The sequence below is a fragment of the Dreissena polymorpha genome, chromosome 1 (assembly GCF_020536995.1).
Source record: "Dreissena polymorpha isolate Duluth1 chromosome 1, UMN_Dpol_1.0, whole genome shotgun sequence".
Lineage (NCBI taxonomy): Eukaryota > Metazoa > Mollusca > Bivalvia > Myida > Dreissenidae > Dreissena > Dreissena polymorpha.
Window position 1 is genome coordinate 49,356,429 of NC_068355.1, and position 25,768 is coordinate 49,382,196.

The window sequence follows — 25,768 nt, forward strand, 5'->3', positions numbered from 1 at the left end:
GAACTTGATCAAGTCTAAACATCTTCAGTGTTGAATATGTTATCTTAATTCTGTTAGGTTCTTGTAAGATTCGATAGTAGTAATTGTCTCCTAAACAATGTTAATTCAATAGTCTGTACATGTATGGCTAATGCATAATTATACACAACTAAAATGATCAGTAGATCAAAACTCGGAATGAGGCCCTACTCTTGGTTTTTTATGTATACCGGTATTATCTAAACATATCATGAAATGTATTATAGATAATTCCATTAGTTCTATACAGCAGTAATTCGTACTAAAGTCATTTATTCATATCATATACACATATTTATAATAGGGTGTATACTTAAATGTATCTAATACTAACTTGTGGTATATGCTCGTATTATGCAAGTATCTTATTCTTGTACACAAAGGCCTTCACAATGGCACAACTGTGTACAGAGTAAATTTGCCTTTATGCATTTACATCTACCAGTGCAGGTGTTTTTACACTTGCATTTGGTAAGCTCTCTACAACTCTTAGCAGCTTCCGGAAGAACTCAAAAATGAGACCCAAGTATCATTGTTCTTGATCCATCCCCAGTCAATAGGATTAGGCAACTCAGGATTCGCAATCATGGCTTGAACCCAAACGTGACCTGCTTGATACACAGCCCTATTAACATGCTGGACAAGTGCGCATCTGGTAGGTGGAATGCTTTCAATCTGTCTATTTCCTTGAGAAAAGAGATGATTCCTAGCTTCATTTACAGATGCATGGGATGAGGTTTTGCTGTACAATAAGATAATGTATCGTTCCAAAACTTTGAAATCTTCATCTGTCACTGAAAGTAAGAGACTTGACAACCGTTTAAATCCTGGAAAAAGATAAGGGAGCGTAATGAATAGAGTGAATGCTGTCTTTTTGCAAATGCCTGCAAATGCAGAAACGGTATCGCATCCTGACAATACATGAAGAAATAAAAGGCCAAACGAAACATCGTTGCCAAGACGAGCGGCTATCAAATGAGCTGGTATGCACCTGAAATGTTTGGCGTGTCTCAATGCTAGCCACAGTTCACAATTTTCAAACTGACTTATGGTGTAAGTCGTTAGCACTAAGACATCTGTGTCAGTTGCATAAAGCATTACTCGCTTGTAGCCTTGTTTATACGCATCCACAGCATGAAAAATCATACGAGAATCAGCTTCATCATGGTTGCAAGGCAGGATATTGCTGATATCTGGTTCCACTGGCCCAATGCTGGTGTTAGCAACTAAAACATTCTCTCAATAAGTGGTCAGAAACACCTTCCCTTGTGGTGTTTTCAAGAGACTAATTTGTGTTGCCAGAAACTCGTAAATTGTTGTCTTGTTTTCATCAACCCTTAAGAATGATTGCCAGTTAGCAGGAATTCGAGTCGATCTGTCTACTCTGATTTTATCGCCTGTCCCTCGACTGTGTCTAGTATGTGCTTTGAGGCTGTCGGGTCTGTATGTATCCCATACTACATCAGTCCTGTCCACTGACATTAGCTGCTTAGATATATAAGGTAATACAAGCTTCAATGCATAATCACTGAACGTTAGAACACTCTTGTCTGACCTGTTGGGATCCAGGGACTGAACAATGGCAGCACCATCTAGTATGCTAATCTCTACAGAAGGACTCATCTCTAGCGATTTCTCTTCTCTTTCTGGACACTTCAGTAGGTCTGCTTTACTACCTAGTCTCATCTTGTTATTTTCTGCTAGAGATGGGGGCCATGCATGGTTTTCGTGTTAAAAAAAGGTGCCTAAATCACCGTCGCTCACCTGACATGAAATATACATTCTAGAATATTATTGAATGTCACTTTTCATACTCTGAACTTTTGATGCCTTTGCTTCTTTCTTTCCGGACCCAGTTCGAAAAAGGGGAAGCAAATTTTTCTTTATTGTCTCGTAAAAACCTTTCATATTGTTGCTTAGATGTTCAACAGTCATAGATTCGTACTGAGCTTTTCCAATTGATTCTGCTGTCTTGACCGACATGATGCCTCAGGAGACATAACAACTTTTTTGTCAAGTGTATAAAGGTCTGATGTGTCTTCTTCAAAGGGATTTCCCATATCATCTATTGTTTCGACTAGCTGGCGTGTGTTTTGTTTAGTTTGCTTTTCCTCATGGTGTTTCGTATCATCTGGATTGTCTGTATTATCACTCGCTTCAATATGAATGCGTGATGTTTCTGGTGCAGACACCATCCATCTTCGAAGTGCATCTGGCTTTTCGGTTAGACCAACGAATCCACCATCACCCTTTACTATAGCATTCTGCTGCTCATTAATTTGGTCGTGAGCAAGTGCTGAAAATCTGTGCTTAGTTGTATTTGTTACAAAGTGTCCTCTTGTGAACTCTTCGTGGACATCGATACTTCTTTCTTGAGGTAAAATTAAATCTTTTGAATGGACGAGCATATTGAACATGGTCCATTGTAAACATCCATGGCACCATCTTATCCAGGCATTCGACATACATCTCGTAATTAGCCTCCCTCTGAGATTTTATAAACTGTAAAAACAGTATTTCAAGCTCCATTGTTTTATTCCAGTACGCAAATTGAGGGTGGATATTATCCATCATATCTGACCATTGCTGATAATCTAACTTTTCAGCACTATCTGTGACTCTTTCGGTATACTCTTTATAAGCTTTACATTTCAATATATAAAGAGCAGCTACCATAACTTGATGTGGACCCACTGACCACTTTTAGTACTAGCACCTTTCTGTATGCTGTCAGCTCTACCAGCCGTGGCTACTCCAGCAGTGGTTATTGCTGTAATCCAACCACTTTCATATAGCCATTCACCAAGGACTTTCAAAAATGCCATCTCGATGTGAAGTCCACTCATCATTATAACATACTTACTCTCACCGAATTCCTCTGGTCATAACCACTTGATATGTTTTGCAATAGCATACAGTGGATGATCTACAGTTAAGACAGGGGTCTGAAGAGGATTCTTGTACTGCGTCGCCTGTTTTATAACATTCATGCCATGCTTAATCATAGCAAATGAGTGAGAGTTGTCATGAAATAAAGGTGAAAAAGCTGTTATTGCCGGGACTGGCGGAGCTTCTAAACATAAACTAATGATAATGTTTCGACCCTGTGAAAATATCCAAATATAACACTATCACAGAAGAAGCATGTCAATACAGGAGCTGTGTTTGATTCTGAACTATAACTAGCTGTTTCCGATGTGCTATATCTCAACCTTTTCTTAATTGGACTCATATTTGACAACTGATCATAAGTTTGAAGCTTTCTTTTCTTCAGAACCCTTTCAACCTTCTGTATTTTGCATAGCAATTTGTATGCCACTTTGCTTTATTTATAACTAAAGTTGTCTCAATGCCATCGCCGTTATCCATTCTGTTTACATCTACATAAGACAGAAGGGCAATACGATCAGATAATGTCTGGATTCGTCTTGCTAACTCTTGGTAAGTCCTATTAGTATCATATGATTTCTTATTTTTATTTGTTGGGTCGTTGAGAGGTTTGTTTGTCTTTAACTGGAAAAATAAACACAATTTCTAGTCAGTAGGCACCTTTTCTTCGGGTACCTCTGAAGTTCCAGACAAACTTGCAAGTGTGACCGTTTTAGCCATGGTTATTATAATTGTTAGTTATATCAGATGGACTACAGCCATATTGTTAGTAAGCCCCACAGCCAACATGCCAGGTTAGATATTCTGTAAGCAAAACAAAAATTTGTTGGCGTATGGAGATATGTCATTTTTGTAGATTTATACCTACACTGTACATAATTTCTAGAGCCCAGTGATATAGCTTAGCCTTCGTTTTAAATTATTTTTACATTTGCATATAGGTACCAAAATAACAAATAGAACTGCTATACATTTAAAATAATTTTATTTATTACAAGGCCAGTACTCGCATCACATTTACTTAATCATCGAAACCCTAGCTTTTGTCACTTGGATCGTTGTAAATACTATTTTTCTATCAGTGTCGTTAATTATTTTAGTGTTAGAATTAAACAATATTCTAATCCTTCACTAAACAAAACAATAAAAAGAAATATTATTACCTGATCATCTTTTAATCAACGGTCAGTGAAGTTTGCATTGACACATGTCTACAAATGGGGTTTTGGATACAAAGGGAAGTAAAAAATGTAAGTCTTGTTAAAGATGAAGTAACAAGAGCAATATCAAATATTGACAAAATAAGGTTTAATATTATGATTTACCTAAAGATTTGAAATGAAGGTAAATACTATATGATACGGGTATTAAATATATTTACTTCTAATGTTATTCAAGTTTGTATATGTACTAAAGGTAATGTACTTAATATCTCCCCTTTCAAGTACGAATTTGGAGGATTATCATGAAATACATCAATGAATATCCATACAATTTCAACAGTTCACACACCTCTCATTCATAATATTGCATTATTTTAATATTTAAATCATTTTAACACAATAATTATGACATATAGCAATTTCAGGAAAATCTCTATCTCAGAAAAGCCGTTTTTTACCTCCCTTTTTGAAATTGGTTTAAAAGTAGGTTCCAGGACAGATAGAGCGTGTCCTCACGTCTTATATTATTAAGAGTATATTAAATAAGCTTTATACACATTTTGGTGCTTTCTTCAGAAATTTGAACATCTTTGGTATTTTATGTGCCATAACCTATTCACTATTAAGGATCCAGTGATCGGATTTATGTTTGGGCGTATGGTGATATATCAAATCTACTAGTTGACGCGAGAACGAACTATCTGATATTTTAAATCTATTCATTTTAATTACTGAGTCAGTGACAACAAAGAAAGTACACTCCTCATTCGTGAACTATCTCTACAAGTGTAAAACAAACTATGAAGAATAATCATATCACTGCAAGAGAAACTGTATAGACAACTCGTACGATGTGTAGTATACAGTAAACGCAGTGATGTCCCTTTAACTTATATTTGACAATCGGTAACAAATTTTCAGTTCTGTGCGTTACGGAGTATATCACAGAACGTATGTCTAAACATAACGCCCAGCAAAAACAGGTATATGTGCGGTTTGTTCATGCGTATGGTTGTCACGTGAGTAATGGTCATTCAGGCGGACATAGGCGGGAATGTGCACGGGGTTTCATGGTTTGGTCAGTTCTACGCTAGAATTCGATCAGTTACCTTTTTTTTAATAATTCGAACCGCATTAATAAGTTGGCTAAAATGACCCGTTATGTTTGAGTTTTACAATGTCCACAGTTACATGTTAATATTGTGTGTGTTCAGGTACAGTTTTTCAGAGTTATTTTACATTGGGCATCTGATGATTTCTGATGAAGTTTTATCTCAGGTTTTTACCCTGGCATTGAAAACACCATTAAAGATAAAGAATAGAAGTGATGTATACAAATCATAGCTGTACGGTGTTTATTTTATAGATCAAAGTTGTACTGTCATGTTATTCTACGATTATACTTGATTGTTATATACTACGAAAATGTAATATTCGTGGATGTATGTTGCCAATAGACTAATCGCAAGTCTTGCCCAATGCAAAACGATTTGTGTTTTGAGCTTAATTGTGTGAAGACTATCATTTAGAGCAACCCAACTAGATACTTACTTTCCAAGAATACTGCGGCGATTAAATTAGTTATCATGAACAATCTAAATAATAGTGACCCGGAAGTAACTATCAGAGCGAGGTTGTTGAAGGGAACACGATTTCCGCACACATCAGGCGCTCAATTCGGGTTAGGGTTAGGGTTAGGAGGGTTAGGGTTAGGGACGATGCGCGACTGGAAGTCGCTCCGGATGCATCACGTGTGCAAGGGGACGGGACGCGAATGGAAGTCGATGCAGAAGTAAGTAGCGACCACGAAGGCGGCGGTGGCATGGCCGCTACACATGGGTTCATGCGCGAGGTAGCCGTAGCGCTTATGGAAGTTGTATCCAAGTTGCGCGTTCTAAAGGGCCAAAGTCACTACAGCAATAGGGGTGCGGTCTACGGCGATGTACCCATCGGCTTTCAATATGTAAATGAGCGGGATATTGAGCATTTTGGCAATGGTCGTAGCAGGGTACAGCACGCGTTTGAAGGCCAACGCGAGGGGAGGAACGTCTTAAGGCAGCAACGGGACGACGGATATACCGGTAGGCGAAATACTCGTCCGGTGCCAAAAATGCCACCATTCACGGGTAAAGAAGAATGGACAGTATGGTCAGCGAAATTCGAGGCAATTGCCAGAAGTTATAGTTGGGACGAGGACGATAAGCTGGACAATTTGCTGCCGATGATAGAAGGTCAGGCGAGCGAATTTGTGTTTGCCCAGCTGCCTACGGAATTCTTGTCCGACTATCATGAACTGACCACAGAATAAACAAGGAGGTACCGCGTAATCGAGACTAGCAGATCTTTCGCAGTCAAGTTTAGCAGGCAATCTCCGAAGCATGGGGAAAAAGCAGAACACTATGCCGCCGAACTCAAGCGTCTATACGATGAAGCGCATAAGGACCGGGATCTAAACACAAGAGATGAGGCCTAGTGAAAAGATGCATCGATGGGCTGCTTGACCAAGAGGTGAAGTCCGAGGTTGAGTACCACAAGGAACCAAGAAAAATATAGACGAGGCGGTATTTCATGTGGTGAATTTTATACAAAAAAGAAGTGGAAGTAAATCCTTTCGAGAGTACAAGCCTTCAACCAGGAGAGCCTATACCACCGACGGGCCTGAAGACGAATTTTCGGAAGAACGTGAAACTGAACGCGCTGCGTTCAGAGTAGTTAGGGACCAGAAGAGATGTAAGCCTATCATTTCCGATAATGGGGACAGCAAATTTGGTAAGCAGGATAATGAACAAGATATTTGAAAACTCTTATAAGTAAGAGGAAACTGTAAGAGGAAAAGAAAAGAAAAAAAAGAAATTTGCAGAGGTGGCCACGAAGAAGAAACGTAGAGTGCTTCAGGTGTCATCAGACTGGCCATTACGCGAGAGACTGCCCGCAAAACCAACCAAAGGAATTTATATTTGTCACGAAGATTGACAACGAAAAGCCATCTCGAGAAGATTTAAACGAGACAGGGGCTACTCTCGAGCCCAGAGGGAGGTCCTGTTAGGAAAAGAAGTCAACAATAATTTTGGGGACAATCATCATTACTGGGGTAACGAGTCGGAGAGGGAAATATCAAGTACGGGAGTGAAGGAAGGAAGAGAGCTGGCGTTTATATCCGAGGGTGGCTAGGGGAGACACCAGTGGCCTTCACCGCCGACACCGGTACTTCGAGAACGATAGTGTCCAGTCGCGTTTATGACAAGCTGAGCACCAAGGACAAGCCGGTCCTTAAAGGGTCAGTCAAGCTGCGTGGGGCAGGCGGTTCACCAATATATGAGATGGTGATGGGCGAAGTTAATATGTTATTAGGCCCAGTTAAGGTGACCTGTCAAGCAGTTGTGCCTGACAAAGATGACGAAGTGCTACTATGGCTGGATGTGTTGGCTGGAGAGAAGGACGGACAGGCGGACATCTTCCTAAGTAAGAGTATCATCAAGCTAAAAGGAAAATAAATCCAATTGATACCCCCTACCAAGAGGCTACGGAAGGCTACTGTTGCAGAAGACGTTGCAATCCCTGGACTCTCAGAAGTAGTGGTTGATGTTTATGTTGAATGCGATGAGGCGGATGATAAAGACACAGAATAAAATTGTATTATTGAATCCACAGGGGGGGGGGTTGTACAGCGTTACCCTTTGATAAAGGCGGCAACGTTAGTTAACGTAAACAGGACAGTCACCTGTAAGGTAAGAGTGTTGAATCCTTTCTCATCGGGCGTAGCGTAACGGCAAGATGCAGAGATTGGAAAAGCAGAGAGGGTAGATTGTTGTAAATGGGTTATAGCTAATGAAGAGAACGAAAGCGAACGGGATAACATTACAACGGTAAGTAGAGTACATCTAAAAACAGCTGAAACCGACAGCAGTATTACGGACTTACCGGTTGCCAATGCTAAGGACGTACACCCACACCTGAAATCATTATTGGAAGAATCAGTCGTCGGCAAAACGGAAGAGCAACAATCTGTATAGCTGGGTTGTTGGTTAAATACGCTGATACGTCTCTAAAGACGAGTGGAACCTAGGAATTACACATCTATCTGAGCATGCCATAAACACAGAAACCACAGCACTCATTATGCAGCGACCAAGGCGGGTTCCATTAGCATACGGTGAAGAAGAAAATAAAGCACTTTAATATTTGCTTAAGAAAGGCGTTATTCAGAAAAGTACGTCTAATTGGGCCAGTCAATCGTCTTGGTAAAGAAGAAATCTGGCGCAATACGACCTTGCGTCGATTATAGAAAGGTCAATGTGTTGGTGAAGCCAGATGGTTTTCCGCTTCCACGAGTCCAAGATTGTTTAGACGCTGTGGTCGGGGCAAGCGACTTTAGCAGTTTTGACCTTACGCCAGGGTACTTTTAAATACCGTTAAAGAAGGATGACGTTCCCAAAAGCGCTTTCTGCTGTAAGTATGGTCAATACGAGATGAAAACGATGCCTTTTGGTTTAAACAACGCCGCAAGTACCTTCCAGCGTACCATGGAGCTGGCATTGCAAGGTTTAACTTGGCTTACCTGTTTGGTTTACATTGATGACATCGTCTTGTTTGGACCCACATGGCGGGAAAATCTCTTCTGATGAGGTTTTACGTCGTATCCAAACAGCAGGTTTGAAGCTAAAGCCAGATAAGTGCCGCCTTCTCCAGCCCAAAGTCGTTCTATCTTGTACACATGGGCAACTGAATTCACAAGCGTTGAAATGGCAGACATGCAGAGTGACGATCCGTATGTAGCTAAAATTTATCGTATGATGCGCGATGGTACGAGAGCGCCGGTTGATGAAATGATATCGTTGAGTCCAGAGGCACGTCATTACTGGGTGATATGGGACTCACTAGTACTATAAGAAAACGTGCTATATAGGAAGATTAAAAGGTTAAATGAAACAAACGATTGCCTTCAGCTGGTTGTTCCGTACGCACAGCGAAAGTTGGTGTTGAGTAGAATGCATGACATTGTGGCATCTGGTCATTTAGGGATCAAGTGAACTAGGGCAAGATAAGCGCTATGTTATTGCTAATCTAGTATTAAGGCTGATGTGCGTGTTAATGTTGCCAGATGTTCCGTTTGTGACGCTGATTAAAAGCCACAAAAACCACCTAGGGCACCTATGGGTCATGTCAGGTCTGGCGCACCCTGGGATGTTCTGGCGATCGATTTTACAAAGCCATTTCCAGTTACTCAACGCGGTAACCGGTACATCCTCGTGTTAACGGACTTGTTTTTAAAAAAATACTTCGAGATAATCCCAGTGCCAAACCAAACAGCCGAAGAGTGCGCATCAAGGGTCCTAAATGACATCATAGCGCGATGGGGTAACCCGTTGACTATACATTCCGATCTGGGCGCAGCGTTTGAGAGCAGGATCGTCAAGGAGTTGTGCAAGTTGTTAGAGGTCAAAAAGTCCAGAACCTTCGCCCGCCATCCGGCAGCCAATGGACAAGTAGAAAGATTCAACAGAACGATGTTGAGCATGGTCAGAGCGGATCTCATTTGCGAACAGGAAGAATGAGATCAGCAACATACCGGTCGACCCCATATGAGAGCACCAAACTTTCCCCCAACCTGCTAGCTTTAGGAAGAGAAGTCCGCATGCCAGCCAGCTTCATCTACAGTCATGTTGATGCATCACCGAAGCAAGAGAACCCTGGCGAGTATGTCCTATGGCTGCAGGAAAGGATGTTGAAATCCCACGAGGTGGCCAGAAAACACATCGGAAAGATGGCTCAATACAGCAAAGAAATTTACGACGCTAAGCTGTCCTTTCATCGGTATCAAATCGGCGACGTGGTGTGGTGTCTGCACGAGACTTGGAAGGTCGGCGTCAACCCTAAGTTGGAAAAACGCTTACGATTGTCCCCATCTTATAACAGCGGAACTCTCCGAGATCAACTTTACCATCCAGCTGAACAAAGAAGGACAAACCAGAGTTGTAAACCACAACAAGCTCAAGCCTTGCAACGGGAGTGTTCTACCGAGATGGGTGTCATCCGCACGGAGGAAAATTTGCAAGATTTAAGAACCATAAACCAACTTATCATCATTGGACATTACATTTTGAAAATTTATGAAATGTTTGAAACCAATTACATTTGTGGGCAGTGGACAGATAAGGCTGTGGTCAGAAGTGTACTTTAAATGATAACTTTATCTACATGACCATGTAACATTTTAAAAAGAGGATGTATTGTTGTTTTACTGTTTTTATCTTAAACCATTACGTCATTACGTTTTTCATTTTAAATAAGATATTTATCAGTAAACTTGTTGAGTATTTATTCAAATTACAAATTGAGTGTGGCATTAGGAGTTTTGCCAAAAAGACAAGGGGTTATTGATGTGGCCTGCATATAGGAACATTAAAAGATCTGTAATTTGGCTGTGAATGAAACTATACTTACCTTTTTCTTTACAACTCATGGATTGATTATTTAAGCAGCCATGATTAAATTTGCATGTGAACTTGTTAATTTCACAGAACATCATACAAACAAAAGACATGGCCGTTTAAAAACATTCCAACCGTTCTCTGCAAATTCCACTTTTGTTGTTGTTGTTGCTGATACGGTATCTGGACTTCAATTGTGTGTTACGATATCTAAGTTTGTGCACATTGTAAGCTTTTTATAACGTTTTGTGATCGTACTTTTCCATCTTTTCTGCCTGTCTATTTTAATATGCATACATTAGTAGATTTTTCGTTTCTTATTGTCAGATCACTCACATTTCTGATCTAGTCGCAGCCAATTTTGTCGTGTTGCACTGTGGTCAAATTTAAGCTATTTCGAGCAGCGACTCAACAAAGCATGAAACAGGTTATTTTATAACACAATCTCTGTATTATTTTAGAATAAAGTGGTGTATCCATATTTCTAAGCGCCCATTGTTTGTTTTACACAAATGTCTCTTAAAATTCAAATATGGCGGTGTATTTTTGCATGATGTCATTTTGAGCGTTCATTACCATTTTTATGGTCGATTGACGTCACGATGACTTTTGGGCCGCCGACCAATAATTGCGGGGCAATCGACCAAGAATTCTTGGTCGGGCCATGTAAAATTGGTCAGTGACCAACTTTTTGGTCACTCCAGTATAAAAGGGCCCAAAAATTGTGTTAAGAAATTCAGTCAAGCCATAACATCAAGGGCGTTTACATCTATTCCAAAATATTAAGAAAACTTTTAAGAAATACTAAATATACTCAATTCTCATAGATTGAACAACAATAAAATAGTCTTAAAGACCAAGGTCCGTAGTCCAGGGGAACTCTGGGTGATTGACAGGAGGCGTTAGACTCTAGGGGATACAGCCATAAAATTAGCTCACTCAGGGTCATTTTCATGATTTTAATTACACCGACCACACGCCAACATTCCTGTGGTTAGAGTTCAGCAGGTTTTATGTTTGGGGGAAATATCTTGATATCAGATGAACAAGCATTTCAATATTTGATTGTAAAATAAATTTATAAAAAAGTGGATACATGAATAAGCTATTTAAAATTTATTGATTGTAAAATGCAACTTAATAACTTTGAGCAAAACTTCAATGCATAAATAATGGAGAATGTTTATTATAAGTATGTAAACATGCAATATTGAAACGTTTGAAAAACTTCAAACTTATTTTATACAGTCATGTTGTACAAGATGGTTTCTTTAACAACACATCCAGAAGGCCAAAAGCCCAAGTGGACAAAGTAAGCATACAGTGTTTACAACATAAATCATTCGTGATTTTATAAAATGATAATACGTTTCATTGCAACAATACATACAGGTATAATTAAATATAGTTATTATTATATTAATACAACAAAATATCAAATAAGCTTATTGTACATATATTGGGTCTTCACATGACAATTGTAATAATAATAATACTAGGTTTTACTAACCCGGCGTAACAAATTCCGTTTCACGTGACACATGATTGTGAGACTTGTATATATATATATAGCAGTGTATACATGTTTGAAACTAATAAAACAATACGTGATAGTAATAGAATCGTATTCGTTTATTAAGCTATCTTACAGTTAGCTGTATTTAACTTAATATCAATTATGCTTTTTTTCATGCTTGTATCAATTTCATGAGAATTCGCCCTTGCTTGCTACCTATGCGAAACGAAAATATAGGCAGCTCAATGGCTCTGCTCATATTACAATATATAATTTTATTAAACTGATATTATGTCACGGTGTCTGTAGTTAAACAAACACGAGAAACAAAATGTTTTAACTGGTTGATATTAAAAACAAGCATTTCATAAACCTTAAACAGACCACCTACGAAATAAAAAATGTAGATGGTCAAAAGGTCCTGTAATATGCTCTATACAAATATATTAGCAGTTATAAGTGCAGTATTTAATATGACATAATAGTTGTAATTCAATGCATAACAATTCTTAAAATGCAGCCATATTGTCGTAGAACACATTTAGGAACAGACACGATACTATAATGAAACCTTCATTAAAAAGATAATAATGGCAATTGATTAAATACATACAAATACAGTTTTGACAGTCCATTAAGGCGACCGTTTAACACAAAGACAGTAAAAAATACGGTACATATGCAGTACTATCCCAACAAGTAATATGCAGTATAAGATGCAAAGAATCCAAATATGTTTTACATTTCTTACACACAGTTTTTACAGGAACGTAGCTTATTGAGAGCTAGCACAGAAAATGTTGAAATCAGACATTGTCATCTTCATCCTCAAAATGATCTAAGTCCTCAATGTTGTCTTGCGCAACATTTTGTCCATTTATGTTTTCATTTTCATCTAATACATTCACCAATAATTCCCATATGTCGGCCACAAAATTATAAGATTTTTTCTTGTAAACTTTCTTCCCGAGATTCCTCCTGTTGTGTTGTATTTGTTGACCATTATTCCGAGATGTATATGGGCGGTCAACATGTTCATTCCAACTTAGAGTCGCTAAGTCAATCCTTGTTTGGTAACTGGTTTCCTTGTAGTGGATTCGTTTGTCTAGGTATATTAAACAAGTATTGTTGAAGCTTTCAACATAAAATGTGTCTTTAGACAGAACATAGTCCTCAGCATGTTTGTACAAGGTCAATGACTTGAGGAAATTGGTTAAAAGTCTAACAGCAACTGGGCTTCTGATGATGGCATAATCAGGCACATAACCTACTGTTTTGCACTGAGAATCTTCTTGACAATTTTCATGGTTATTTTGGAAGTGGTTAACACTATTGTCTATAAGACTGCGTAATCTAGCTGGACAACCCTTACAGTTATCAAGGGAGTAGAAAATGTGATTCCGAAGTCTAGCACCCTTATCACTTAATTCAGGGTGCCAGGTGACGCCCATGTTCTTCTGTGCCCCTGAAGAAATCTTTTTTATACCTGGCATTATTGATTTCGCTGCATGCCAGCGTTCATTGCAATTTTGCACATTATCCTTATTTCGAATTGATTTATTCACTGACTGATTTCTGTCATGGGAATGTATATTCACATTAATGTTTTGCCTTTTGAAATCACGGTACATATCCTCACATCCAATTGTTTCGTGCCTTTGTGTACAGCTGTCCTGTGTTTTGGTGATATGTTGAATATTCACGACTTTGTGTGAGTACATTCCGAGAGCGACATGATCCGTATGGTACGAATTCTTACGACAATGGTGTCGCGCATCAGTCATTATTGAAATTCCACTTTCTTGTTTGTCTTTTGCTAGTTGGACCTCATCCTGCAAAGCAAACTGGACACTTTCTTTACACAAAACACTAATGACTGCAGAAAATGTCAAAGATGATCTCAACCTGAATCGATGTGATAAAACTCCAATGTCGCCAAATTCACTAAATCGTTCATATTGAATGTGTGTAATTCCTGAGCATAGGTAAGCCAACATCATCCTGTAGTTTACCATATATTGAGTTCCTAGCTGTCTGGAAGAGTTCCAAATGAGTACATGGCCATCTGTACAAGTCCACTCTGTTTCCGCTACATGGCCAGATTGATTCAATGACTTTGGTGCCAAATAATGTCTACATATTTTTTGGTGTTCGAAGATCTTTGTCACAAATGAAAACAAACTTCTATAATCACAAATGAACAAGTCATGTTTAGAACTAGGTGATGTTTTGTCAGAACTATTTATTTCAGCCTTTGTCTGTGATGGTGAATGCTTACTTGAATCTTTATTCATTAAATATTCAAATAAATCTTTTGTAGATTTTATGTTGTTTTCTTTTTTCAAATTTTCCAATCTTGTCTCAAAAGCAAGTTTTTCTGAATCACTTTCAAACACAAGTTCAAATTGTTTCCTTGACTTGGAATAATGGTATTCCTTGATTTCACCATTGCTCATTCGTTTACATTTTGTAACACCCTTTGATTCACTCATGTTTGTAATATCCTTCAAACTCATGATTTTACATTGAATTTCTAATATTCCAAATGATCCAGATTGTATGCATAACCATATTAAACACAATAACTGTTTGAAAAGTTTTAAAACTCTTATCAATATTTTTAATAAAATCAAATTTAGCTTAGTTAAAAACTGAGCAGATAAATTGTCAAATTGTGAATTCAAATCTGGTGGTTAAATGTACAAGTGAGTTTTGATTGGCTAGTTGTATGAGTTTCTTTAGAATTGTGGTTCCTAATTAAAAGGTCAAACCAAAGTCAAATACTGAAACGTGTTCTAAAAGATGGCTGCAAGAAAAGTAACACTTCTTCTTACACCAGAACAAGAGGAAACAATCAAGGCTTTGTTCAATCATAATGACTGGGAAAACATTGAAATTAAATCAACAAAAGGTTCGTGTATTTTTCATATCATTTATTTTGCATTTTTGTTGTTATATAAAACATTGCATATCTGCAAGAGGTCATAATTTGGAAATAATTAATTTACTTACTTTCTAAATTAATTATAGTTATAATTTACTATAACCTGTAAACAAATTACATAATTATTTTATAACTGGTTTATAATTTTATGATAATACTAGTAACGGAATGAACTATAAGGTAACCATTACATAAATAATGCTAATATTCGAAAACATTCAATAAAAAAGTAAAAACTTGTTTTCTTTTTCTTTTCAACAGTCTGTCGAAAAAGGAAGGCGCAACATGTGTCGGAGGCAACACGCAGTGTTCAGCAACCAACAGATTCAACCGGAAATAGTGGCCCCGGTGGTTATGGAGATAATGGTGGCGATGGTGAACCGGGCGGTGATGGTGGCGATGGTGGTCCAGGTGCTGTTCAGGCCCACGGAAAATGCCTAAAATGCTACATGAACCCATGTGTTGTGATTGCCAATCGCCATCTATGTGGACAAGGTCAAGGCCCTTCAGAATACAACCCACCGATTAGGAAGGATGTTTATAAAAAGTTCTGGAGAGTTATTGATAATTTAGGAGGCTGGCTTATCGAGGAATATAGAAGAAAGAAATCAAACTCTGCAAATCTACAAAACATTGTGTACTTGAAGAGAGACATAATGCCTGAATGTGTGCTGGATTTCGTCAGAGCGAGGTATCCTAATCCACATGGGCAAGCTTACATGGGACATAAATGGGAATAACAACACTATTATTAAAAAAGAAAGGGATTGGACAATACAACAGCTTTACCAATGGAGTTTTACATTACCAAACTAACATTTTATGCCAATAAAATCATGATGCAATTCAGTTATTTTATTTACAATAAACATGGTGTGAATTTATAATTTATCCTATTACATCTGTTTTGCTAACGAAAATATGAATATACTAATGATTAAGGTTACAAATACCTTTTTATTTGGTAAAAATATAACAAATGCAATTTTTTCAGTGTTTTCACTTTTCACATCATAATGATAAAAGTTTCTCTTAGAAAGAGTACCAGAATATAAATATATATTATATAAATACATTACATTAGCTAGTCCATTTTACTATAACTAAAGAAGCACTGCAAGAATACTATTTACGTGAATATAACAAGACGCTGTCTTATATAGCATTATTGAAGTTGTAAATGTGAATAATCAAATAAAATCGATGGTTTATCTTTGAAGAATAGTTGTATGATTTTATTATATAAAAAATGAAAAAAATATCAGTTTTATCTGTTGTCTTTTGGAGAAATTTTTAGCTCCTTGCGAGTTTATCAGTGAAATTCAATGTTTTGAATTTTTTCTCCCAGAAAAACACCACTGACCACAGGAATGTAAACACTGGTGTTACCATTCAGTGGCATGTGCTCTTGAGACATTATACTCAGATAATTACAGATTTATGGGCCCAGCTCACTAGTGTTAATTATGACCAGTGCCAATCACCCAGAGTTCCCCTGGACTACGGACCTTGGTCTTTAAATACCTAACAAATTAAGTGATTTGCTTCGTAAATATATGTTAATATTTAAGCATTTTTAAAAACGTACACGTTTGTGTTGAATGATTGTTGACCAGTTGCGCGAGAGTTTCATTGTGGTAGCAGGACTTTTTTCTGAGAGTTAATAGACAATTTATATTATGAAGAAAATTGCACTGTTAATGTTGTTACATTATACCCATTACGAGTTTACGTTAAAGAACAAAGCTACGTGAAGCTTTAAATGGCTTGTTTAAGCATTTTACAATCCTGACAAGAAAACAGAGCAGCCGATGCGCAACAATACCACCATCTGTCGTCTTTAATGGGAAACGAAGCAACCCCGAATTGATGACCGGCTCCTCACCTGTTTCAAAATTCAAAATGCCCGTGGCTGGTCGAATGCCGAAATATTCCAGCATTAGTTGAAGGACCATTTCCTCCCAAATGTATGCAGGGATTTAACAGACCAACAGCCGATACTAGTAATTTATGACGGCCACTGCTCGCATGTTTCCAGGCAGCTAACTTATTGGGCCAAAAGCAGAAAATGTCTTTGTTTTGCCTGCCCACACATCGCACATCCTGCAGCATCTGGACGTGTCGATTTTCGGACCATTCAAATCCTATTACTACCGTGAATGTACCAAGTTTATGCAGGAGCACATTTGTGAAACGGTAACGAATTATATGATGGCGAAAATTGCTTGCAATGCATATCTAAAGGCAATGGTTCCAGCCAACATAATTGCAGGATTCCGAAAAACTGTCATTTTCGCTTGCTGCCTAGAGGTTGGTCCGGCAAATAAGCTTTATCCCAGCGAGGCCTTCCGAGAGACGTTACCCCTGCTCAAAATTATGGAACTTAAATCCGGAAAATAAGCAGTAGAAAATTACTTCTTGTTCAAGGCTGAAAAAAAAGATTACATGCGTCTGCCAAGCCTCTAACCCTATTGTATAAGCCCGTGATCGTGAAAATCGCTGCAAAATTGATGAAGTAATGGCTGTTCAACGCGATGCACCCTGTTTTCGGGTGCTTTTGAGTTGAATACCTTGTTATATATATATAAATTTGATAGTGAAAATTTGTTGTTTTTTTCAGAAAAGTTGATCTTTCGTTATAATATGATTATTTATCATTCAAAATTATGTTTTCACTAATTAATATCATAGCCACACGCTAACAACCTGTGTTATATATATATTTGATAGTGATATTTTTTCAGAAAAGTTGATTTTTTGTTATAATATGATTATTTATCATTCAAAATGATGTTTTCACTAATAAATATCATAGCCACACGCTAACCATCTGTGCTTCAAACTCCAAACAAACATATATATTTGATAGTGATTTTTTTTTCCAGAAAAGTTGATTTTTCGTAAATATATGATTATTTATCATTCAAAATGATGTTTTCACTAATTAATATCATAGCCACACCTGTGCTTCAAACTCCAAACAAACAAAGAAACCAGCTCGGACACCCGCTGGCACACACGCACGCACTCATGAACGCACACTCGACCACTTGGTTCCTTTATCGGGATTTTGACAAGCTGGTTCGAGAATAAAAATCAATAGGTTATTGTTGCAAAAGTGATCGCATTCAGTGACCTTGAACAAATCATCGTTTACACTATTATATCAATTTTATCAGTATATAAGGGTATATACAGGGAAGCCTACGGCTTCGGTCCATGTACGGTTTGTAGCTGCCGGACTGGTCACTATAATGCCATCGGGACCTCAGTGGAGTTTTCTATTTCTTAATTATACATTGGCAAATGCACCATAACTACTTTTTAATTAAAACCCATGAAGAGTGTGTGGTATCTACGGCAGCCACTATGTAGCTAACACGCACAGCTAACTTACTACAACTTGATATGTAAGTCATGTAGGTAAACTCACGAACCAAAATAGAATAAGTATCTGAAAACATTATGGGAAAAAATCCGGAAAACTGTTATTCTAGAGAAAATTTCTGAATCCGACCACATAGCTTCGCCAAAAATCAATGAACCGGAACGAAACTCCAACTTGATCTTTAAGTCATGCATTAACACATTTAAAAATCAGGTACGTATCTGAAAGCGTGTAGGAAGAAAATTCAGACGGAAGGAAATTCGGACGGATGGACAGAGCGACTGCTATATGCCGTCCTAACGAGGTATGAAACAACAACAACAACACGTGTTAATATTTATTTTCAACAATATAGTGAATATACTATTCTTATCAGAAGCAATGCCCATAGTGTATTTTTTATAAGCAGATGAAACAAAAAATATGGATAAAATGTTGTCGTATTAGGAGACTTAGTGTGTGTCTATTTCGAAGTTTATGAGGTCCTTTCCGCGCTTAAAACTGTATTATGTGTGGACCCGGAATGTGTCCTAGCACTCCTACCTAATCACTCACTCGACTCACGATTGCTGTGACGAATTCGTATTGTAGCAACAATTAACAGCTATATCGTTGTTGCTAGAATATGTTAAAATTTGGTGTGGTCTTGTGTTGTGGGGGGAAGCCGGAGTACCCGGAGGAAATCCCCACATGTCCAGTATAGTGACCATCGACAAAACCCACATGCTTCCAAGTACGGGGATTGAGCTCGGGTCGCCTAGGTAGGATGTGCGTATACCAATCACTACGCCAGAGCCTGCGCATAAGTATTTGTCAGTAATGGACGTTGAAACTATTTTCTGAAAATAATTATCATAAAACAAATAAAGGACACGCTTCATTACTGGAAAAATAAAATAGAAATGCATTTATAGTTATAATAAGCAATTTTCAATGAATGACGGTTTACTTTAAAGATTCTTCAAATAGTTCCCGCGCACTAGCTTACAATTCTGCTGGTCTGCGGCAAATAAACAAAAATTGTGACTGAACATTTATTTTATTTAATGCATCTTAAATGATTATTTCATTAAATATTCATCGTTGCTATGTATTGCAGCTGTTGCTTTATAAAAAAATGGGATGCCATTTTCTTACTTGCATGTGCTTTTGCCATTGTTTATAATAACAATTGCACTCCGGAAACTAACAGTTTTTTTCTTGATTGCACGTACCACAGATAAGTAGATGATCTCCGTTCATAATGTCAGTCATGGCGATATTGACCTTTTTTATAGTTTTGATATAAATATATATGTTGTTTTTTTAAATACGGCTTGATAATGCGCATTGAAAATGTCCCGCCAGGCGAGATCTTACTAAAAGGGACAATACGTTAATGTTGATTCGCAGTACAATTTAAGCTTAAATAATGTTTGTCAAGATTACAATGTTCACTCAGAAGATAATATTGATAATCAGAAGGATAATTTTGGTTGATAAGATGATATTGAACCAGAAGATAACATTAAATGAAAAGGTAATGCTTGCTCTGAAGAAAATGCTTGTTTAAAAGTTAATGCTGGCTCAAAAGATAATTCTGGCTTAGAAGATAATATTGACGCAGAAGATAATGCTGACTCAGAAGATAATACTGGCTTAGAAGATAATGTTGACTTAGAAGACAATGCTGGTTTAAAATATAATGCTGGCTCTGAAGATAATGCTGGCTTAAAAGTTAATGCTGGCTCAAAAGATAATGTTGACTCAGAAGATAATGCTTGCTTTGAAGATAATGCATGCTGAAAATTTAATGATTGCTTTAAAGTTAATGCTGACTCAATAGATAATTCTGGCTCAGAAGATAATGTTGACTCAGAAGATAATACTGGTTCAAAAGATAGTGTTGACTTTGAAGATACTACATGCTCATATGACTAATGCTGGCTCAGAAGAAAGTTTTGGTTCAGAAACAAATTCTTGCTTAGAAAATAATAAAGATCATAGTTCTTTCTTTTTTTCGCTATAGTATATTTTAAAATATCTTGATAGTGTGGTCTTGATTTTCAATTAATTCTGGCTCAGTTTTAAAATAATATTTTGGTTGCAGTACTAATAATCTAAATATGCTAAGAAAGACCATGTAGGCAGATATAAAAATCCATCTATTTAAGCATGCTTTGCAATTGTTTTACTACACGTTTGGATCAACACATTATACTTATATTACAGCATTTCATTAAAGTTATACACTGCTCATATATAGCATCGAATAGCTATACTAGTATAACGAAATGGCAAGGAAGAATATTGAGATAAAATATTACAGCAATCCGCAACAACAATGGTTGTTCCAAAATAAATGAACACAAGAATCAGCAAGTTCGGGAAACAACTCGTGCAATCCAAATGCCCAAACACATCAGCAGTGGCAGGCATGATGTCATAGAAATATATTAGTGTAGAATGTATCTAACAAATATTGACGCCATTAGTAATGTCATATAAAGTAAAAACAACACGTCAATCGCGAGGTTAATCTCTACGAAGCCTGTCTTAATTCTTAAACAAATTGTCCCTGAAAATCTTTATTAAATTCGACAAGGGGTGGAATACTTTGTTGTGTTTTATACTTTTGATATTTGATTGAAGCAGTTGTTGTACGTAAACAACACTTAATCCGCTCGTTTCGGCAAAACAGTTAATGTGAACTTACACTATTTCGCAAATAATCACATTTAAAAATGTGTTTTGCTTTGTCTTCTCGGGAATATTTATTAGTCGATTAAGGAACGTTTTCTGTTAATTTTACAATCGAATGCCACTGTGTTATTCAAACCACTTAGAAGTTATAACCAACATTAAATATGGAAATGATGCTAGTTACAATCACGTATTAAAACACTATTTTTTTATGATTTCAAAGGCAACGTGACCATGTAAGTAATTTGTCAGTGTAAAAAAACGTTTAAATAAAAACCATCTAAACATATATATCACATACATAAGTTTACTATTTTTGTCAATAAAAATGCAATTAAACCCTTTTTCTCGTAAAAGGCATATACGTTACATATCAACAGGACTATATAAGCGTTTCAAAGGCAACGTTGTCCATATTAAGAACGCATTAAAAAACAGGGGCATGGTTACCAATGCAATGAAATTACGACAAATTTAAAATCTATATGAAATACAGAATATCAAAAGTGTGCGTAATTGTAAAACGTAAGTGTAATTAAAACGTCATATGTGTATAGTTATTTGTATTTTACTTTTACATACAAATAAACAGGAAATATGCACTGTAGTCATTGTTTACGGTTAAGCAGATTAAATGTGAACGCCATAAATTGTTTTTGCACAATGTTAATACAAAGTTCTTTAATATTGATAGAGTTTGGTATTAACATTGGATCCATGTAGTCATAGCAGATGTCCCTTTTTCTGTTCTTTTTATGTATTATTGTATGAATCTCGTTCAGCTGTGCTAGAAAAGTATCCACTTTTTCTATCGCTTTTGGGTCGTACATGTATTGTTCGTCGAAATCCCCCAATGCATTTCCATAATAGTGCTCACTGAGGAAGTGCAATAGCACCAATAGTCGACAGTGATTGAAGCGTTCCTGAATGGCTTTGCATGACGTCATTAGTAGAACTGATACTTTTTGTCGCTGGGCGGTTTCCCTCCAAGCAGAGACAAGGGCAGTTCATGATGAAGACGTACTCGTCGTACTTTTTGAAGACCTATGGGCCTACACGGTGCTTACCCGACACTGCATGTAAATGTTAACAGTATTTAAAAAAAGACAATCTGTTTTCAAGGGCGGCAAGAGGGTTGATGTGGCATCGCTTGCTTCATTATTTCTGCGATTAAAGACCCGGGGGCGAGGTCGGGTGTGAGAGCGAGCCCTGTTCGGCTTGGTCAGATTGGATGCTTTAGCGGGGGCGGGGCGGCTTGGTCTGCGCGTCGGGAACTGAGACAAGAAACTTTATATACTTACGACCTTCTTACGCAAACAGTTGGACTTACCCCTCAATTTACGCCCAGACAATACAAAAACACGATCAGAGGAAATACGTAAAACCATCATTCATCATAATACACCAACATAGAATTCACACATTCGACTTCCAAATTAATCTTCATAAACATTTTAGGCGATTCCTGAATAATATAATATTTAATGGATCTATTATCGTTTGACATCTGAATAACCCATCTGATGTGCCACAGATGAAATTGTTTTTCTGTGCACATTAAGTTCTCTTTTACCATCGGGCACTGGCCTATTTCGCAAAATTATATCTTTGGCAAACCCGGCAGGCCGAGAAAAAATTGACCTATTTTGGCTCACAATTACACTTTTCCCCTGAAAGGTCATATGGACAGGTGTACCGATACACGCAGTCATGAAGACGCAGAAGGGCATGTAAATAAACTATTAAATACACACCAAGCTCGATTTAAAAAGGAGGCGGGATGTACGCGGGGCTATCTACAAAACCCTATGCAAAACCTCTAGCTACAGGAAAGGCAAACAGCATAATAACAGAAATCGCGGACCTAGGAGAAGATGGAACTCCAGCTGGTGGGCGTATGACGGCGGGCGGTGAAAGCAAGCAAGAGTATCAACTGGAGGCCGTAAGGCCATACATACGTCTCCACGCAGATCACCACCACCATCGGTACATGTAATGTCCGAACCATGAACGAGACCGGCAATATTTCGAAAGTGGCCGCGGAGATGATGCAGTTAAACCTCACAATCCTTGTAATCAGCATATCAAGATGGACTTGTTCTGTTCAGAAGCGACTGACTTCCAGCGAGTTACTACTGTTCTCACGATATGAGCAGGCCCATGCAGCACTCACCTAGGGCACAGTTTCTGTCCAAGTCCTTACGGTGAGCGCTCAACGGTTGTGAGTTGCATGGACCACGGATCACGACGGCCTCTTTCCAAACGAAGAAATGGGGATCAAAATGGTCATAATCCAATGCTACGCCCCAAAGAACGACGTGAAGAGGACGAGGACAACTTTTCCAACAGAATGTTACCCATTATACAAGAAATCGATGACGAGTAGGTCACGCGAGTTTTGCATCTTCTTATTTCTTAAAAGTTGACCCAGCATATGTAAAAATATTGCAAGATATGTATATTTCCAGAAAGGAAATTCATTTTTGCGTTGAATAAAACCATGTTCATGGAAATCGCTGCACAATTGATGAAGTTATTGGTGTTCAATGCGATGCACCCTGTTTTCGGGTGATTTTGAGTTGAATACCTTTCTATATATATATATTTGATAGTGAACTATTTTTTTCAGAGAAGTTGATTTTTCGTTATAATTCGATTCTTTTTCATAAAAAATGATGTTTTTACTAATTAATACCATAGCCACACGTTAACCACCTGTGTGTGTGTATATGTGTGTTTATTTTAAATTTGACGAGGTTCTTCCGCGCCTGAGGCTGATTATGTGAGAACCAGGAGTGTGTCCCAGCTCTCTTACCTTATTAATGTCATCTATTTGACTTAAAAAAGACTGTATGAGGATTTTCTTCTAAAGCGACAATGCTATCGTAGTAAAATGCCGACAATGTGCTCAATTAGCAGGTAGGCTTAATAGGCTGTTTTCTGTTATTTGTATTTGGTAAACGTGGCGTTAAATTATATAAAATGCATTCGAAAAATGTATTTGCAGGTTATGTCAAAACTTCAGGGATAACATCAGACATCCTCATGCAGCTGTCGAAGCTCACTTTTGACCTAGTTTTTCTGCGATAATGAACGCAAATCTAGTACCATACATTTTATGAAATTCAAACAACGTGCAATTGTTTAAAATATACTCATACATTTGCAGAAGCTTTGATGATTTAAATTTTAACACTTATTTCAATAAAGCGATTTGAATAAAATATCAAAACACATCCAAACTCGGACCAATTATGTAATTCGCTTTCATGGTATAATATATAAGTCTATTGATATGACCTATATATTCGCGATTCGAATAACTATTAATATGCTGACACTGGGGCTGCATTCGATCATAACGTTCTTTTAACAATAAGCTCGCGATTGCCTGTCGGTATTGTTAAGGTTCTTTTACAAGCACATAATATAAAATAGTAGATTTCTTTAATTGTATTATTAGGATTGCAAAAACTAGTATTGAATCTTTTTTTACAAACATTAATTCTAAAAATGTTGTTTTACATCTTTATGTACGTAAAATTTGAAGTCATCGAAAGTGTATTCATATTACATTTCGTCGTTTGAGTATCATAAATGCACTATTCGCAGGCCTAATGACAGACAGTGTTTAAGTTTATTATGGGGTCGGATAAATCATACTACCATCATTGTTCCTTTTGTCATTTATTTAAGGCTTACCGCTAAATGTTATTTTCAGCGAGCATTGTCTTTTTTGTTTCTTGTTATATTGATTACAACTTCTATATACAAATGGCACAAGTCGCCGCTACAATTGTTTATTACATTCAGCGTATTCAATTTTTTGTTTAAGAACCAATAAAAAACGAAAACAAACATCAGAAGAAAATGATTTATTATTGAGTGTTTTCTAAGAAAAGCGAAAGCGAAAGGACATATATTTTGAATTGCATTTTTTAAATCTATGAGCAGGTAAATGTCAACATAATTTAAAGAAACGAAACGTTTTATACAGTGTTAATTAACTAACATATCTTTCAGAAACAATATATATAATACATAATAGAATATAAAATATAGAATAGCTCTAGCACGTCACGTTATACCTATTCACTTCTGCGACTGTCTTTCATGATCTTATTTAATTCTAGCAACCGACATTAAAGGTAACTCGCATTTGTTAAGTATTACAATTCATATGCAATACACAAGAAGATTAAAATAAAATCTCGAAAAATGGTCATTATGAATCTGATAACAATTAATATGCAATACACAAGAAGATTTTAATAAAATCTCGAAAAATGTTCATTATGAAACGTGAGAAACTTATTCTATGTTGGTATTGAGCTCCATATTTTATGCAGAATTAAGCAAGACAGACCATGAATTCTCATTAACAACTTAATTGTAAGCTTTATTTTCGAAAGAGGATTTCTTCGAGTCCCTTGCGTCACCGTGTCGACGAAGACGACAGAACATGATCACCAACACCACGATGCAAAGTGTGAGCACCAGGCCAAGGCTGACAACAGTTGCAATCAGGGCGGTGGGAATGGTGGGCATCTGTTGGGCCTCAGATCTTTCCTTATAGTAGACGGTTTCATTCACGTCATTCATGCCTAAAAACAAATATTTCGTACTTTGTTAATGTATCCAGCGCCGAGCATTAACAAACATTGAAGCAACGTTATTCTTCTGTGTCTACATAGGTTACAGCCTTATCAGTTGAATTTGTAAAAGTTAAACAGGTCG

At 37.2% G+C, this 25,768-nt stretch overlaps 1 protein-coding gene across 5 annotated transcripts in view; it reads right to left on the reverse strand.

Annotated features, from left to right (window-relative positions):
- The window catches only part of LOC127879997 (uncharacterized), a 105,521-nt gene that overhangs the window by 75,095 nt on the left and 4,658 nt on the right, over positions 1-25,768 (reverse strand). Inside the window, exon 7 of one of the 5 annotated variants that reach the window (XM_052427210.1) lies at positions 24,919-25,635. The exons of the other annotated variants lie outside the window; for them this stretch is intronic. Coding sequence (XP_052283170.1) covers positions 25,418-25,635 — 218 coding nt within the window. The 3' untranslated portion in view covers positions 24,919-25,417. Of the gene's footprint in view, positions 1-24,918; positions 25,636-25,768 lie in introns of those variants that run through there. 5 annotated transcript variants of the gene reach the window in all.